The sequence below is a fragment of the Notolepis coatsorum genome, assembly GCF_963971535.1.
Source record: "Notolepis coatsorum genome assembly, chromosome: 7".
Lineage (NCBI taxonomy): Eukaryota > Metazoa > Chordata > Actinopteri > Aulopiformes > Paralepididae > Notolepis > Notolepis coatsorum.
In genome coordinates this window covers 7,717,337-7,734,812 of record NC_140171.1, presented here as the reverse complement: position 1 = coordinate 7,734,812, position 17,476 = coordinate 7,717,337, and the positions used below count along the sequence as shown (strand labels likewise).

Here is a 17,476-nt window from a genome sequence, read left to right as displayed (position 1 = left end):
TACAGACTTTTTTTTTAATATGGTCCATTTGCATGTTCTTGGTATCTGATTCTAGGGACATCTATGGATTTCCCCAAGGGGATCAATAAAGGAATATCTTATCTGATCTCAGGGAATGTATTCCCAGTGTCAGAAATACTGTGGGCTAGATCCACAAAGAATGGATTGCACGGTGCAAGTTGCACCCTTAGTTACAATTCATTATGAATTGAAAATGGGGGACCTTGATGTAAACAAGACGAAAGTCTTTCTCTGGTCTGCATCCCCTTAACAATTGTGTGTATTGAGCCATACTGTATTGTACCCATTCTGCAATCTGTTAATACATTTTCATTCAATCAATCAATCAATCTGCGTGGTGATTGAATGAAAATTTTATTTTGAGTAAATTGTAGGCTAATCTTTGACTGTGAATAACACCATGCTCAAAAATCTAAGCAAATTAATAGATGGAAGATGATTAAACAGAAGGTTTTGTAGATACAGTATTGAATTCTGCCATCCGGACACATGCAATTTGAAATATGATTATAGAATATATAATACCAGGCATAAAATGGTTATGCGATTAAAATGCGATTAATTAGATAAATTAATTACAAATCCTGTAATTAATTAGATTAATTTTTTTAATCGCCTGACAGCACTAATATATATATATATATATATATATTTTTTATGTCTTTCTTGCTAACAAAAGCAGAGACCAATGCCACTCAATACAGGTGTACAGTGGACTCCATTACAGTGCAATACTTCTGCAGTCAAGCTGGTTGACCTCTGGGTGTTATTCAAATCTGGTCCTTGGGGTTTAAAAGGAAATATAAATCACACGTTGCTTCAAGTGAAAATAAAGATATGGGCAATTTCAGTGATTTTCAATTTCAGTAACTTTTTCAATTTCAGTTACTTTTTCCTATCCAATTTTACTATGGAAGTCGATGGAGAAATAGGACAACAAAAAGTCTAAATTGCACCCAATTTATGATAGAACTAATTTGGTGCAACTGAATATTTGAAAGGTGTTGCTCACTTGTTCTGTGTTGCTACGGTGTTGCTCCACCAGCTCTTTACACAACAGACTGACCAGGTACATCCAAGCAGTATCCCCCTCTGATTTAACTAATAAATAGTTTTATAATAACAATAACAATAATAATAATAACAATAATAATAATTAATTAAGACCGAAGCTTGTAACAGATATTTACTTGAGTAAAATCATGGAATTAATATAAAATCAACACAAAGAAAGTATATTTAGATTCAAAGACTATTTTAATAGCTTTCTTTGAATACAGTTTCTCTCCTGTGAAATACAAATGTTCAACAAAACCATCAACATTGACTCAGCTAGACCTCTTTCTTATATCCGCAGCGCTAAGATTGAAGACTTCACTCCATAGATTCATCTAGATTAATTTATTTTAATGCTTTAAATCATTTAAATTAATCTCCAAAGTTAAAGCATTAATTTTGACAGCCCTGATATATATACAGTATACATGCACCACAAACCTCACCCACCCAAAGGGACAAGGCTTTAACTTAACGGGGGAACTGCACCCACATTACGAATGCATACATGTTACTTCTACAGTTTAAAGCAGATGAAAGGTATTAGTGCTAAAACTCAAACTTGTGCCGTCATCAGTTATAAAGTCTGGAGCTGCTCCGTAGTGAATCAAGAAGGGTGCTAAAGGTGACACTGAGCAGCACCCAGGGGAAGAACTGAGAACACTACTATAGAACGACCATCGGTTGTGTGATAGTAAAGGGTTAACCTTCTGTCGTGTGGCAGTGAAAGGGTTAAAAAAACATTCTCATGCATTGTCAGTCAGCAGCTCTGGTGTCTGGCTTTGGGAGAGATTAGCTCATGTTCACAGATATTGATTGACCTTCCTAGGCCATGGAAATAAATAACATTGTAATTTTGAATATTCCCCTTTAAAGTCTGGTCGTAAAATGTAGATTCTGCCTCGCCTTGCCCAAGTTCAGGCACAGAAATAAGGAATCCAGATGATTTGCACAGAAGGAGGACCCTGATGTAAACAAGACGAAAGTCTTTCTCTGGTCTGCATCCCCTTAACAATTGTATGTATTGAGCTGTACTGTACCCATTCTGCAATCTGTTAATAAACTTTTCAATCAATCAATCAAGGGAGCAGACCTCCACCCCATCAGAGAACCCCCAAACCATAAGGGATGAATACCATGTCATATTTCGAAACTGAACAAAAAAAAGCTTTGGATGGTTTAATGCCCCCCTCCAAAATCCTCTGCTGTCTGGCTTTGGGATAGTTGTTAATGTTCACAAATGTTGATTGATTGATGCATTCCTACATTGAGTGGCATTCCCCTTTAAATGATTGCCAGTTGCAGACAGACTTTTTGAGCCACGTCTCCCAAACATCACCTTTTATCACAGCCTAATGTTAAAAACTAAAATAGTGAGAACATGTTTTGGCCTTTATTGGATTGGGGCTTCTTTTCACTCTGGTTGCTTTAACTGTTCAAATGTCGGTCTCTGGTTGCTTATTTCTCTGCATTATCTGGCAACCCTGGGTTTTCCTGGTAGCGCCTGTGTCAAGCGAGCAACAGGACCATTTAGACTTCCGGTTCTAATTATTCAAAATAAAGATAATTCAAACTCAATAAAGTACACAAATTGAAGCGATGCCACACAAAATGAATAATACTGTACAAAGGGTTTATTGCATTTGATATGCAGATCCTTGTATATTTTAGATTAATTACAGAAAATTGTGAGATTAATTAGTAATTTTTTTTTATCTATTGAGTCAGCACTAGTAGTAGTAAAAACCGAACATCCTCGTGCTTTTACTTTGAAGGCAAAATCGCTCAACCGGAAGTGATCCAGTGGGCAACTGTTGCTGCCTTGTAGCAACGGAGCTGTTGCTACTAGCTGCTAACGTCAGACACTACTGTAGCTGGATGCTAGTGAGGGGCAGCATCGCTGCAAAAAGACAACAAACTTCCCAATCCTAGCGAAAATCCACTTGTCATCATCGGCACGAAGGCCTGGTATCTTTAGCTAAACTGGAAACCTAACGAGATCCACGATGAACGAGGTGAGAGTCGCAGTTCTCTACCAGCACAGTAAGAGAGGCTCCACCAGTCCAATATGCTGCTAGCTAGCTATGATACCTGGTTAGCGACTGTAAACGGGTTTAACAACAAAAAGTAGCATAATGTGTTGTTGCTCTCTTTGCTAAATCAGCAGCAAGGCTAGCCGAGGTGAAGCGGTTACGAATCTTGCTAGCATCAGAGAGGAAGAGGCTTGACAAGCAGATTATGATATGATGATTTATGATGAATTGAAAATGGGGGACCCTGATGTAAACTACTAGACGAAAGTCTTTCTCTGGTCTGCATCCCCTTAACAATTGTGTGTATTGAGCTGTACTGTACTGTACCCATTCTTTAATCTGTTAATAAAGTTTTCAATCAATCAAACGTAAATGGTTTTCAAACTTTGCTTGGGGGGGGGGCCCACTTACCAAAACATTTCCTTTGCTGGCTGTCATAATAGGTTAGGCCTGTCTCTGTCAAAATGGGTACTATTTCACGACCACTTACTTACCTGATTGGACCCTGATGTAAACAAGACGAAAGTCTTTCTCTGGTCTGCAACCCTTAACAATTGTGTGTATTGAGCTGTACTGTACTGTACCCATTCTGCAATCTGTTAATTAAAATTGTCAATCAATCAATCAAACCTGAGGTAGCCTGCCTTATATTGTACGCGGTGGGCACGGTTTTTGAAACAAAACATTAACGTTATTGTTAGCTACTAAATTTCTCTAGTCTAGAGTAATTTGGGAGTAGTGGCACTGGGGACCCACTTCGATCCCCAGCTGGAGTTGGTCAAAGTTACCCACATCAGTGTGACTGACAGGTCATGCGACTGTCTGTGGAGAAACGGTGTGACTTGCATATACATTCTCTGACTGATTGATTGAATTGATTGATTGAACATTTTATTAACAGATGGCAGAATGGGTACAATACAGTACGGCTCAATACACACAATTGTTAAGGGGTTGCAGACCAGAGAAAGTCTTTCGTCTTGTTTACATCAGGGTCCCCCATTTTCAATTCATCAGGACATATATGACGGGTCCCCCGTTTTCAATTCATCATAGATCAGGCGAAGTCATGGGGTCAATCAGGGAATGTCACGGATGGATCGATTGGCAGGACTCTACCTTTTCACAGAAAGACCAACTGCAGTGGATTTAAGCAGCAGACTATCAATTGAGAACTTGTTTGAGCTGACAAAGGGTGAAACCATAATGACCAGCATCTAGGCTATTTTGAAGCTGTAATAGGTTTATGGTTGCATTGTTTTGAAACACTGGAGAATGGAGAGTTATGATGGTGTGACAAGTTACAATAAGCATAATACCAGCCATCTGTGCTGTGGTACACCCAATGGAAGCTGCATTTAAAAAAAAATTATAATAAAGACAAAGGAAAAAAAGAAAAACAAACGTGTGTTGACCACATATACTACAGTAATAGTCATGTTTTTCTGCTAGTATTGGGATGCATTTTCACCCTCCACCTTTTAAAGACCACTATGTGTAGGCGGTCAGGTGGCGTAGCGGAGATTGCGCTCATCACCAATGCAAGAGGCTGCGGTCTCGACTCCCGGAGAGTCAGCATTGCCTTGGCTCGGGCCGATCGCTATACTAACTCGTTTGGCTGAGTTAGGGGGAGGGGAGCCGTGGGTGGGTCCTGGGCGTTGTGGACAGCGACCCCTACAGTTCGGTCGGGGCGCCTGCACAGCGAGGGTAGGATCTGGAGAGAGGTAGTGCGACCTCCCACACGTTACACTCTCCCGGTGAGAATCTGCACGGCCAGGCTGGCTGCACATGCGTCGGAGGAAAGCATGTGACAGTCTCCGGCCTCTCGGACCAACAGTAGGGGAAAGTGCGCAACAACCAGGAAGGGGGTTGGGAATTGGCATAACGACTAACAGTGAGTTGGGAGAAAAATCTGAAAAAGAAGGAAAAAAAAAAAAAAAAATACCACTATGTTTATGAGACACCCTTTGACCTTCCCGTCTCTCTGTCGTCAGGATCCTTCTCAGTGCTCTGGCGCCGTCCTCTCCCGGCACTCTGGACCCGCGTCCCGCCGTTCGCCTGCCACCAGTAACCATGGTAACCACGGACAACAACAACAACAACACAGCCCGGTCAGCGACGCCGACCGCGGTGACGGAAGTCCGACCGATGACGATGACGAGGACGATAACGAGAGTCACCACGGCGGTCTAAGCCCCGGCGGCGACGACGACGGACACCTTTGGGATAAAAAGACTTTGCGCTCAGGAGCCCGGAGAGGAACCGACGACAAACGTGGAGCGTTTTCACCGAGGAGGATAAAAGCTGAAGACGAGGACGCTGGAGAAACCTCAGAAACCTCAGACGGTCCGTGGGACTCTCCCCCACAAGGTGAGTGGGAGGGGGATCATCAGCCTAGACTCTCCCCCACAAGGTGAGTGGGAGGGGGATCATCAGTTTAGACTCTCCCCCACAAGGTGAGTGGGATCATCAGCTTAGACTCTCCCCCACAAGGTGAGTGGGGAGGGGGATCATCAGCTTAGACTCTCCCCCACAAGGTGAGTGGGAGGGGGATCATCAGCCTAGACTCTCCCCCACAAGGTGAGTGGGAGGGGGATCATCATCTTAGACTCTCCCCCACAAGGTGAGTGGGAGGGGGATCATCATCTTAGACTCTCCCCCACAAGGTGAGTGGGAGGGGGCTCATCAGCTTAGACTCTCCCCCACAAGGTGAGTGGGAGGGGGATCATCAGCTTAGACTCTCCCCCACAAGGTGAGTGGGAGGGGGATCATCAGCTTAGACTCTCCCCCACAAGGTGAGGGGGAGGGGGATCATCAGCTTAGACTCTCCCCCACAAGGTGAGTGGGAGGGGGATCAGCTTCACCTCAAAGTCACCACAGATAGGGATGTGTACCGAATTCGGTACTTTTGAGGTACCGAACCGAAACACGTCGGTACTACCGAGTATCGACTGAGAAACCGTTTTTTTTTTTTTTTTTTTTTTATAATTTTTTTTTATAATTTTTTTTGTTTAACTTTTTTCTTTTCATGTCAACGTTCACACGCACAATATATGCTTACCTAGGATTTGACTTGATTCAACAACAAAGCAGTCGGAGCAATGACAAGCCGAAAACTGTCGAAATTGTAGTTATTTGAAGTTTGGATTTTTTTTTTACGACTGAGGTAGGTAAATTACATTTATTGAGACTAAAGTACCGAAAAAAGGTACCGTTGGGTACCGGTATCGATTCACAGGTACCGGTACCGGTATCGGTTCAAATGTGAAAGGTACCCATCCCTAACCACAGAGTGTGTTTGGAATTCATTGTGTGTCGACAGTGGCTCGGGAGGTAGAGCAGTCGTCTGGTAATCCGGAGATTTCCCGGTTCGACTCCCGCTCCTCCCGGGCGCGTGTATATTTTCCCTAACGGAGTTGCACTTCTGCGTTCGGTTTGCGCGATCTGATTGGCCACTGAAGTTTTTATCAGCGCCAATCGCGTTACTCCTAACAATCGCGCCAGCAGGCTGTTACCCTAACCTTAACCAACTAACCCTAACCCTAACCTTAACCAACTTCGAAAGAGAGCGACTTCGAAAGAGTCCCCAAGCTTAACCAGTTTGTTAGGAGTAGCGCGTTTGGCGCTGAGAAAAACGTCAGTGTCCAATCAGATCGCGCAAACCGAACGTGGAAGTGCAACTCCGTTAGGGAAAATATACACGCCTCCCGGGCAGCGTGTCGAAGTGTCCTTGAGCAAGACGCTTAACCCCTAATTGCTCCCGATGAGCAAGTTGGCACCTTGCATGGTCGCCTCCACCGTCGGTGTGTGAGTGAATGTGTGAGTGAATGGGTCAAATGTGAGGAACAAATTGTAAAGCGCTTTAGATAAAAGCTGCTATATTAATGCAGCCATTTACCATCACCTGTACATTGTATACTGCTATTGCACTTTACTGTTACATTTGCACTCTGGTTAGATCGATGCCACTGTACGTGTGCCATACGATGACAATACATTTGAATCTAATCCAATTGGATTGTAACCCGCCCTTTCCCCGTAGAACTCAAACTGGACTCGGGCCACGAGGAGGAGGAGGAGAGTCGGACCCGAGCCTCGGACGGAGCCGAGCGGCGCTCCGACGGCCGGACCTCCAGGATACACTGCTGTGTGATCTGCGGGAAGGCGTTTAGCACTCGCAGCGGCCTGTGTCAGCACAAGAAGAACCACCACGGGGGGGCCAAGCCTCACAAATGTATCCACTGCGGGAAGTGCTTCGCCTATCGGAACCCCCTGACGGTTCATCTGCGGACTCACACCAAAGAGAAGCCCTTCCTCTGTCCCGTGTGCGGCAAGGGCTTCTCCCTCATGGGCCACGTGAGGTCGCACGTGAAAACCCACGGCAAGAAGGGCGGCGCGGTGGAGGGCGGCTTGGAGGAGGAGGGGGAGGAGGAGGAGGAGGAGGAGGAGGAGGTCGGCGGCCTGATGATCAACTCCGACGGGGAGGAGGTGGAATGGGATGCCGGTGGTCTTGGTGAGTGGTTGAGAGAGTTTAGTTTCCGGGTGCGGCTGGGTAGTGTGTAGAGGTCTAAGCACTGGCGCGGCTGGGTAGTGTGTAGAGGTCTAAGCACTGGGTAGTGTAGAGGTCTAAGCACTGGGTAGTGTAGAGGTCTAAACACTGGGTAGTGTAGAGGTCTAAACACTGGGTAGTGTAGAGGTCTAAACACTGGGTAGTGTAGAGGTCTAAACACTGGGTAGTGTAGAGGTCTAAACACTGGGTAGTGTAGAGGTCTAAACACTGGGTAGTGTAGAGGTCTAAACACTGGGTAGTGTAGAGGTCTAAGCACTGGGTAGTGTAGAGGTCTAAACACTGGGTAGTGTAGAGGTCTAAGCACTGGGTAGTGTAGAGGTCTAAACACTGGGTAGTGTAGAGGTCTAAGCACTGGGTAGTGTAGAGGTCTAAACACTGGGTAGTGTAGAGGTCTAAACACTGGGTAGTGTAGAGGTCTAAACACTGGGTAGTGTAGAGGTATAAGCACTGGAGTGGCTGGGTAGTGTAGAGGTCTAAACACTGGAGCGGCTGGGTAGTGTAGAGGTCTAAGCACTGGAGTGGCTGGGTAGTGTAGAGGTCTAAGCAACACCCTCCCCAGACTGACTGTAGGGCAGCATGTGGTAGTCTACACCCTCCCCAGACTGACAGTAGGGCAGCATGTGGTAGTCTACACCCTCCCCAGACTGACAGTAGGGCAGCATGTGGTAGTCTACACCCTCCCCAGACTGACAGTAGGGCAGTGCAACAACCAGGGGGGATACCGATTAATTTTTTTGTTTATTTGCTGTTGAACTTCAAACAGACAGCTATAACCTCTTTAATGAGTTATGACAAAATAAACGTTCACCTAACTATTTACCTTACCGCTTGTGTGGTGTTTTTTTAACACTGTTTTTACCATAGAAGAAGAGGAGGAGAGCGAGACGGACGGGAAACACGGCTGTAAAGTGTGCGGCAAAGAGTTCACCACCCGGAGTGGACTTTGCCAACACAATAAAAAGCACACGGGCGTCAAACCGCACGAGTGTGTCCACTGTGGCAAGAAGTTTGCCTATCGAAACCCTTTGGAGATTCACCTTCGAACTCACACAAAAGAGAAGCCTTTCCCCTGCCGTGTGTGTGGCAAAAGGTTCTCGCAGATGGGCAACGCACGGTCTCATATGAAGATACATTCCAAAGAGGCCTCTGGCACAGCAGCAGGTGGAGAGGAGGAGACGGAGGAGGAGGAGGAGGAGGAGGAGGAGGAGGAGGAGGAGGAGAAGGAGAAGAAGGAGAAGAAGGAGGAGGAGGAGGACAAGGAGGACAAGGAGGAGGAAAGGGGGGAAGAGGCGTTGGGTGGTTTCATCAACTCGGATGGAGAGGTGGTCGAGTGGGATCCTCCCAGTGGTGAGTTGGAGACACTGTGCCATGATATGAAGTCCCTGCTACACGTCGAGATGATTTTCCTTTACCTTTACGTTTAATTTATACTCTCAAATGTAAAGACAAGGAGCCTACTGGTGCAGCCTACATGCACCTCTCCCAAAATGTAACTCAAGAATCAAGAATCAAAGAGGTGTGCGGCTGGGTGGCGCAGCGGACTAAGCGCTCGTCACCAACGCATGAGACACCGGTATCGAATCCGGCTGTCGCCGTTGCCTCCGGCTTGGGCCGGCCGTCATACTGACTCAATTGGCAGAGTCAGCGGGAGGGCAGTCGATGGGTGGTATTCTGGTCGTTGTAAACAGCGACTCCTACAGGTCGGTCAGGGCGCCTGCACAGCAAGGACAGGAGATGTCGGGGGCAGTGTGAGCCTCCCACACGTTACACCTCGCCAATGAGAGTCCGCGCTGGCAGGTGAAAAGAAGTGGCTGGCTGACTCCGCATGTATCGGAGGGGACATGCGATAGATTCTTCAACCCTCCCTACGACCGACCAGTGGGGGGCACATGCATGCAACGATCAAGACGGGCGAGGGGGGAATTGGCACGACTAAATTGGGATGGAAGAAAAACAGAAAAAGGAGAACAAGTGGATTAAAAAAAAAAAGAATCAAGAGGTTTATTTGTCACATACATACCAGGGCATACAGTGAAATACGGGTGGTCATGCCCGCATCGATTGTGCAAAATACAATAATAAAAATAGGCATAGAAAAAAGAAAAAAAAATAGGTAAGACACAAGATGTGCATGATAAAAAAAAGACATGCTAAGTTCCTGAGAAACTGGTTCCTATGTACGCTACTATACAATATACAATTTACAATTTGAACTCCGCCATTTTTATACTTAATGTATCTAAACTATACTCAACTCTAGTATGATGCGGCACCGCAAGTGCTGTGACTGGCCCACTCGCTTTGAGTTGCACATCTCTGCATTTACCTTGCTCTCTGGAGGTCTCATAGCAAAAATGTTGTGTCTCTATAAAGGCTCCACCCCTATAACCACCGCAGATAAAGAACCAATGTGTGCTTGTTGTTGATGTTGTCATGTGACTTCCTTTTGTATTATGTTTCAAGTTCAAGTTTCAAGTTTCTTTAATAGTTGTCATACAGAAGTACAGAATACTTTTATACAAAATGCTTCTTTCTGTTACGCTCCAGAGACTGTGCTAGACAAAAGATAAGTATGAAATAAAATAGTTAATAGTATAGCATGTAAAAAATAGAAATCACGTACGTAGACACAGTGTTCAGTATATACATATGCACAATGTTCAATGCAGAATAGAAGTAACTGAGTTACCATACAATATACAATATACTATGCAATATACTAATATACAATATACTATATAGTGCAAAGCAGAAATGGGATGAGGTACAATTTAGGTACAATTTACAGTAAGGTGTACTGAGGTATGGGTTGTAGTGCAAATCCTTTACCAATAAATATAAAGTGTGTCTAGGTGTTCTAACGTGTGGAGAGTGGGTGCTGCAGTGTGTTGTTTGTTTAAAGTGAGTGTGTGCGTGTGGATGTGTGTGTTGTGAGTGCATTTGATGGTTGTTGCATAGTGTTTATTGTTCGTTGAGCAACCTGATGGCCTGGGGATAGAAGCTTCTTCTGAGTCTCTCTGTGCTTGTCATGAGACTCCGGTATCGCTTGTTTCGTAATAATTTTGTATTGCTTTGCATTTAAATTTCTTTTATTATGAACTACTGTTGTTAACTTTAGTTAACGCAACTATATTTTTCCTGGGGGTAGCTTTGTTGTAGTTCAACTCCTTCAGGTGTGAAGTAACTGGTATCTTCCCCAACACTGTATACTGTATGTATATTATATTATAAGTCATGCATGGCTCTTGGTATCAGCTTGTGTATTGGAGATATTCTCTGATACCAATATCCTATGTTAACCTGGCATCGACTAGGTCACTTGTCCCCAAGAATACCAATACAAACTGAAATGAGGGAAATTTGAATATTAATTATAACATTTACATATTATTGCCACATCAAAGCAGGCGTAAAATGCTTGCAACGAACAAGTTAATTGTGTGTCGTATTTGTTATTATGGGTAGTACCAATAGGAGACTATCGTTAGCCATTGCGGCTGTGCTTTGTAACACTCATTTTGCAGGCTTGTAATATGTATTGCAGGCACATTTTTCCAAAATCATGAAAAAAGTGTGATGCATTTTCAGTTTTGATTTATTTAATTTCAACTGGGAGTTTGGTATTAAAATTTGAATTAAATAAAAACATGAATATTAAATTAATTCTGACCGCACCTCCTAGTATCGAGGTATCCCTACTGTTCATTAAGTTGACGCCTACCTGTATCTATACCCTTTAGGCACGGCGACCGATGCCACCTGGCCCGGCGCTACTAAACAACCACGACAGAGCGGAGCAGCGTTTCCCGCCGTTCACCCGAATTCCAACGGGAAGGAGGCGGATGATTCCCGTAGCTCCGTGTCCCAGGCAGACAAGAAGGTGGCCCCCAGGGCCAGGCCTCCTCACCGGTGTGTCCAGTGTGGGAAGAGCTTTCAGCACCAGCTGAGTCTGAAGAGGCACCTGAGGACCCACCGCAAGAAGAAGCCCTTCGCCTGCCCCGTGTGCGGCCGGGGCTACAGCCGTAGGTGCCGGCTGACGGCTCACCAGAAGACCCACAGAGAGACCTCCTCGCGGGCCACGAGGAGCAGACGCTTAGCGGAGGACAGAGGGCAAGCGGTCCAAGGTGTGCTTTGACTCTCTCTCTACTATGTGTCTCTCTTTGTCAACGTTTCTATTTTTGTCAAACGAGTAAATGTTATTTACAGCTGTGCTATGTAATTTTGGGAGGGACATTTTAAACACCCAGAAAAAAAAGGTTTTCACAACTTTTCATATATAATAGTAATAATAGATAAAATTTCTATAGCGCCTTTCATGAAAAAGGGGGATGAGGGCAGGTAAGGGATAATGGACCTAATCTAAACTAACTAATGGGGAAAAGCCTTGGTGAAGAGGTGTGTTTTGAGAGCAGTTTTGAAGGTGTCCAGGGTTGGTGCATTGCGGATTTCGGGGGTGAATATATATATATATATATATATATATATATATATATATATATATATATCTCTTCATAACTGTAAGATTCTGATCAAACTGGCCAGTATCACGTCTTCGTCTGTTTGGCCCTCCATCCAATTCCTCTGCGTTGTGTACTTTTAATGGTCCTGACGTCTCCGATACTGGTAGATAAGATCCTTATCTTCCCCCGTTAGTGCAATCCATAAACCATAATACTTCTCCACTTCCGTAAGAATTCGACACTTCGACACTGTGAGATACCTTATGAGGAGAAGCGTTGTTTTATTGCTATAAACAGAACCTCGTAATCAGATGTTATCAAATTGTATCGTCCTTGAAGAGTCTATTCTAATGATCTCTCTGTGTATTCAGATTGTCCTTTTGTTATTCAGTCCAATAGTGGTCAGGCCTAGTCGTTAGCCTGAACCCTCCTCGTGTTAGCCGAAGCTAATGATGTCGTGGCATTCTTCCTCCTCCCCCCCCCCCCCTCTCTCGTGATAAGAGGAGAGAGAGAGTCCTCTGTGTGATCTCAGTCCTACTCGCTCTCGGTCAGATTATCGTCTGGCTTCCACCCGGAAACACCGTTCGACTCATAGATGTTCGTCGTCGCAACGACGGCCCCGCCTTCTGGTTGTCATGCGACGTGTTGTCATGACAACTGCATAACCTTTAACACTAATAAACTTTCATTCACTGTGAACCGCTCTCCCTCTCTGGGAGACACTCCGTCTTATCTCAGATGTTCTTCCAAGGAATGCATAACAAAACCCTCACTGACGCGGCCTGTGCCTGTGAAACCACTGGTTCCACCACCGTCAATTCCTCCTGCTTCCATGCACATTTCGATCTACCATTTTAGCTGTCATCTCTCCCCAATCTATACATCACATACATTGAAAAACCACCATTTTCTCTCAATCCCCCCTTGATTCTTATCACCCCTTCAGAATCATAAATCATTATTTGGTTTTTTAATTAATTATGCCAAAAATAGCCTGTGGTTGAAGCAAACCAACCTCGTCTCTCGTGCACAAGAAACGAAGACGGCCCACGGTCAACCCAGTGATCCTGCTGCCTGATGTCTGTTTGCGCCCCCCTTCGTGCACAAAGGGAACCGAAACCGACCACCAAAACCAACAACATCCAACGACTCATAACCATTGGAGCCCCCCTGTCTGCTCCCAATAATTATATCCTGTTGTTCTACTGTTCTCCCTCTTATCTACCTTCTATATATATATATATCCTTCTATACATATATCTTATATATGAATCCTCCATTTATATCTCATACTCCTAATCAATGAACACAGGACTTCTCGCTGTTGTCTCGTCTCTCGATCTCCTGATTGACTCTGAAAGGAAGTCCCTGCTTGTCCATGATTCACCGCCCGTGCTCTGTTGTTTCAAAACGCTCTCTAAACAGCGTCTCCGCCGGGAAGGCCTCTCCGATGTCCGCCTCGTTCTCCCCTGGGCAACACCGCCTGCGACCGCTGGACTCCGCCTCGTCGGCCGTCTCCGCCCCGTCGGTCATCTCCGCCCTGTCGGTCATCTTGGTTGAGGCTCATCTCCACCGCCGCCGTCTCCTCCCTCTCGTCGTGGATCATCTGTGTACCAGGCTGCGGTGCCTGGCCCCTGCGGCTTCCTCCTCCTCCAGTCTGTCTCCTGGCCATCTCCATCGCTGTCGGTGTCATTCCCCCCTTGAAAGCAGAAACACAACACCGGCAGTCTTTCTGTACACTCGACCCTGTGTTTTCTATTAGTCTACCGTGGCTTTGGGCCTGCAGCTCGTTCTCTATATATTTTTTCCCTCTGCAAGCCCCTGCCATGGCCACGCCCTTTCAGACTGTTGGACGGTGTGAGTGTCCTACAGCCCATGGCGCTATTTGTTCTCTATTAGTCCCCCACCTTCTCAACACCCATATCTAATCCTACAGGGCTGTTCCCTGTTTTGTTGTCTTCCGGCGTGACACCAGCAGCTAAACGATACCCACTCTGCGCTCTACGTTTGTCCCACGGGTGACCCCCAGCGCGCGCCAGTTCTTTCTGGTGACGTGTCCCCTCAAGACTCTGCCTATTTATTAGGTGTGAGAAGGCCCCACTGGAGATCGAACTCCCTCTTATTTCATAATTAAACTTATTTAATTAACCTGTATATCGATCTTATTATTATGATAATAACATACAACCGAGCATCGCTCTAACATACAACAGAGCAGGTTGGTTCCCTGCTCCTAACTCACATACGTACTCGTACTATCATCTAACATACAACAGAGCTGTCCGTCGCCCTATACCCTACGGGGCTGTCTACCGTCGCCCTGGAGCTGTCACCGTTGCTCTATACCCTACGGGGCTGTCTACCGTCGCCCTGGAGCTGTCACCGTCGCTCTATACCCTACGGGGCTGTCTACCATCGCCCTGGAGCTGTCACCGTCGCTCTATATACCCTACGGGGCTGTCTACCGTCGCCCTGGAGCTGTCACCGTCGCTCTATATACCCTACGGGGCTGTCTACCGTCGCCCTGGAGCTGTCCCGTCGCTCTATACCCTACTTTGAGTTCCTTTACAAAGTTCTACATACACCACCGTGTATACACACAAGCAGTTGGTAATCTTGAAAAAATTAAACTCCTTAATTAACTTAAACTCTAAATATTCCCCTATGGGTAATGGAAACTCCCCAGCACTACCCCCCCCTCCGCAATTAAACTCCTTAATTGAATTAAACTCTAAATATTCCCCTATGGGTAATGGAAACTCCCCAGCACTACCCCCCCCCCCCCCCTCCGCCCCTAGGTGGCGACCTACTCCTCCATTTGCCTGTATTATCCCACTGCCCCCCTAGATGGCGGCCAAAACTCAGTCTAGAGGATTGTAGGTGACGTGTCACTTCCTGATTCTAAACCCCTCGTGGCTCTGCGGCCATTTTGACTCGGTGCAAATGGCTACTCTCTCAACAAACGGCCGCTGCCCTTCCTTCCAAGGCCTGAAAACACTGCTGTTTTTCCTCTCTTTCCTATCCATTATCAGGGGACGCTTTCTCAGACTAATACTCTTGCCTGATCGGACATAATACACACTGGTACAATCTCCTTTCGACTTTCCTTCTGTTATGAAAACAGTCCCGCCATAACAATTTTTCGATCTGATTCAAGCGCCCCCCCCCCCCCCCCCCCCCCCCTTTCCTCATCTCGCCCTCCTTAAACCAAAACTGTGCAGCCTGCCTCATTTGCTTTTCATTCTCTGTAGATAACACCCTCGATTTTCACCATGGCTCTCTGCTCATATTATTACAGCTGGCATTCTCTCTCTGTGTCAAACTAGACATGTTTACGTTTACGGATTCACTATCTGTTCGTTTTTATTTGGCTATAAAAGATCAAAACAACCGTGTGCACAGTGAACTCACATTTTTGATCGGAGCGCTGTTTCCCCTACAGCGCTGGTTCGCCTCCTGACCGCTCGACTCGCCGCTCTCTCCCAGGGCTGGCCGGCCTTGCTTCGATCATGATTCTCCCACACATTGATGACTGTTGTCCACTGTCGCCCCATTATTGAAAAAGTCTTTATCCGTTGTTCTTATCTCTTGCAAATCCGGCTGTCATCAACAACCAACTGTTCCCGTTGTTTTAATCTCTTGCAAATCCGGGTCACGGCACCAACTGTAAGATTCTGATCAAACTGGCCAGTATCACGTCTTCGTCTGTTTGGCCCTCCATCCAATTCCTCTGCGTTGTGTACTTTTAATGGTCCTGACGTCTCCGATACTGGTAGATAAGATCCTTATCTTCCCCCGTTAGTGCAATCCATAAACCATAATACTTCTCCACTTCCGTAAGAATTCGACACTTCGACACTGTGAGATACCTTATGAGGAGAAGCGTTGTTTTATTGCTATAAACAGAACCTCGTAATCAGATGTTATCAAATTGTATCGTCCTTGAAGAGTCTATTCTAATGATCTCTCGGTGTATTCAGATTGTCCTTTTGTTATTCAGTCCAATAGTGGTCAGGCCTAGTCGTTAGCCTGAACCCTCCTCGTGTTAGCCGAAGCTAATGATGTCGTGGCATTCTTCCTCCTCCCCCCCCCCCCTCTCTCGTGATAAGAGGAGAGAGAGAGTCCTCTGTGTGATCTCAGTCCTACTCGCTCTCGGTCAGATTATCGTCTGGCTTCCACCCGGAAACACCGTTCGACTCATAGATGTTCGTCGTCGCAACGACGGCCCCGCCTTCTGGTTGTCATGCGACGTGTTGTCATGACAACTGCATAACCTTTAACACTAATAAACTTTCATTCACTGTGAACCGCTCTCCCTCTCTGGGAGACACTCCGTCTTATCTCAGATGTTCTTCCAAGGAATGCATAACAAAACCCTCACTGACGCGGCCTGTGCCTGTGAAACCACTGGTTCCACCACCGTCAATATCACCGTCTCCTGCTTCCATGCACATTTCGATCTACCATTTTAGCTGTCATCTCTCCCCAATCTATACATCACATACATTGAAAAACCACCATTTTCTCTCATAACTTAAGATGCAAACTGTGTTCAGAGGAACACCAGTTCCCCCGGAACCGTGTGGGAAGCGAGCAGGCTGCCCTAGAAAGCTGCTGTTTCACTGTATGGCATCATGGCATATACAGTTTAGTTTACAAACACATTTACTGTACTTTTAGGCTCAGACTTGGTTCACAGTACTGCCTCAAAAAACATGTTGGTTTTGATCGATGACATAACGTTGAATAATTCTCTCAAAAGTCTTTAAATGATTGTTAACTTGGGAATCATTTTGCTCTCGTCGTGACAAGAAGCAGATGGAGATGAAGAGACTTCCAGTCCGGCCGACTCGGACCGAGAGGACAACGAGTGGAACCCCGAAGGTGAGGAGACTCGGTACATTATGTGGAATCATAAGTAAGATTCAAGATTCAAGAGGTTAATTCATCACATACATACACAAGACATAATGGTGAAATGAAGGTGGCCATGCCCACTTCGATTGTGCAAAAAATAGAAATAATAATAATAATAGAATAAAAGAATAAAATAGAATAGAAATAAAATGGACATGATAAAATATTAAGATAAAATACAAAAGGCAATGAGTCCTATGTACACTTTCTATACAATATACAGTTCTGCCCTATGTCACTTTCACTATGCTATCCTAACTATACTATACAAAAAAAATCCAGTTATGATTATAATTCTTTTTTTTGAAGTGCCCTTTTTTCTTTCCTTTAAACGTGACCTCTTCTCATGTGATTGAAGTGACCTGTGGTGTGTTTGTGTGAGAGAGAGTGCAGAATGTGTGGTGTATGTGTGTGTGTTC

At 45.4% G+C, this 17,476-nt stretch overlaps 1 protein-coding gene across 1 annotated transcript in view; it reads left to right on the top strand.

Moving 5' to 3' along the window:
• Positions 1-2,963: 2,963 nt before the first annotated feature.
• LOC311232607 (uncharacterized protein) overlaps positions 2,964-17,476 on the top strand; it is a 37,875-nt gene continuing 23,362 nt past the window's right edge. The window contains exons 1-7 of the mRNA XM_084319467.1: positions 2,964-3,092; positions 5,105-5,480; positions 7,153-7,623; positions 8,545-8,756; positions 8,874-9,027; positions 11,421-11,804; positions 16,953-17,024. Of these exons, the coding sequence (XP_084175593.1) occupies positions 3,084-3,092; positions 5,105-5,480; positions 7,153-7,623; positions 8,545-8,756; positions 8,874-9,027; positions 11,421-11,804; positions 16,953-17,024 (1,678 nt within the window). The 5' untranslated portion in view covers positions 2,964-3,083. The remainder of the gene's footprint in view (positions 3,093-5,104; positions 5,481-7,152; positions 7,624-8,544; positions 8,757-8,873; positions 9,028-11,420; positions 11,805-16,952; positions 17,025-17,476) is intronic.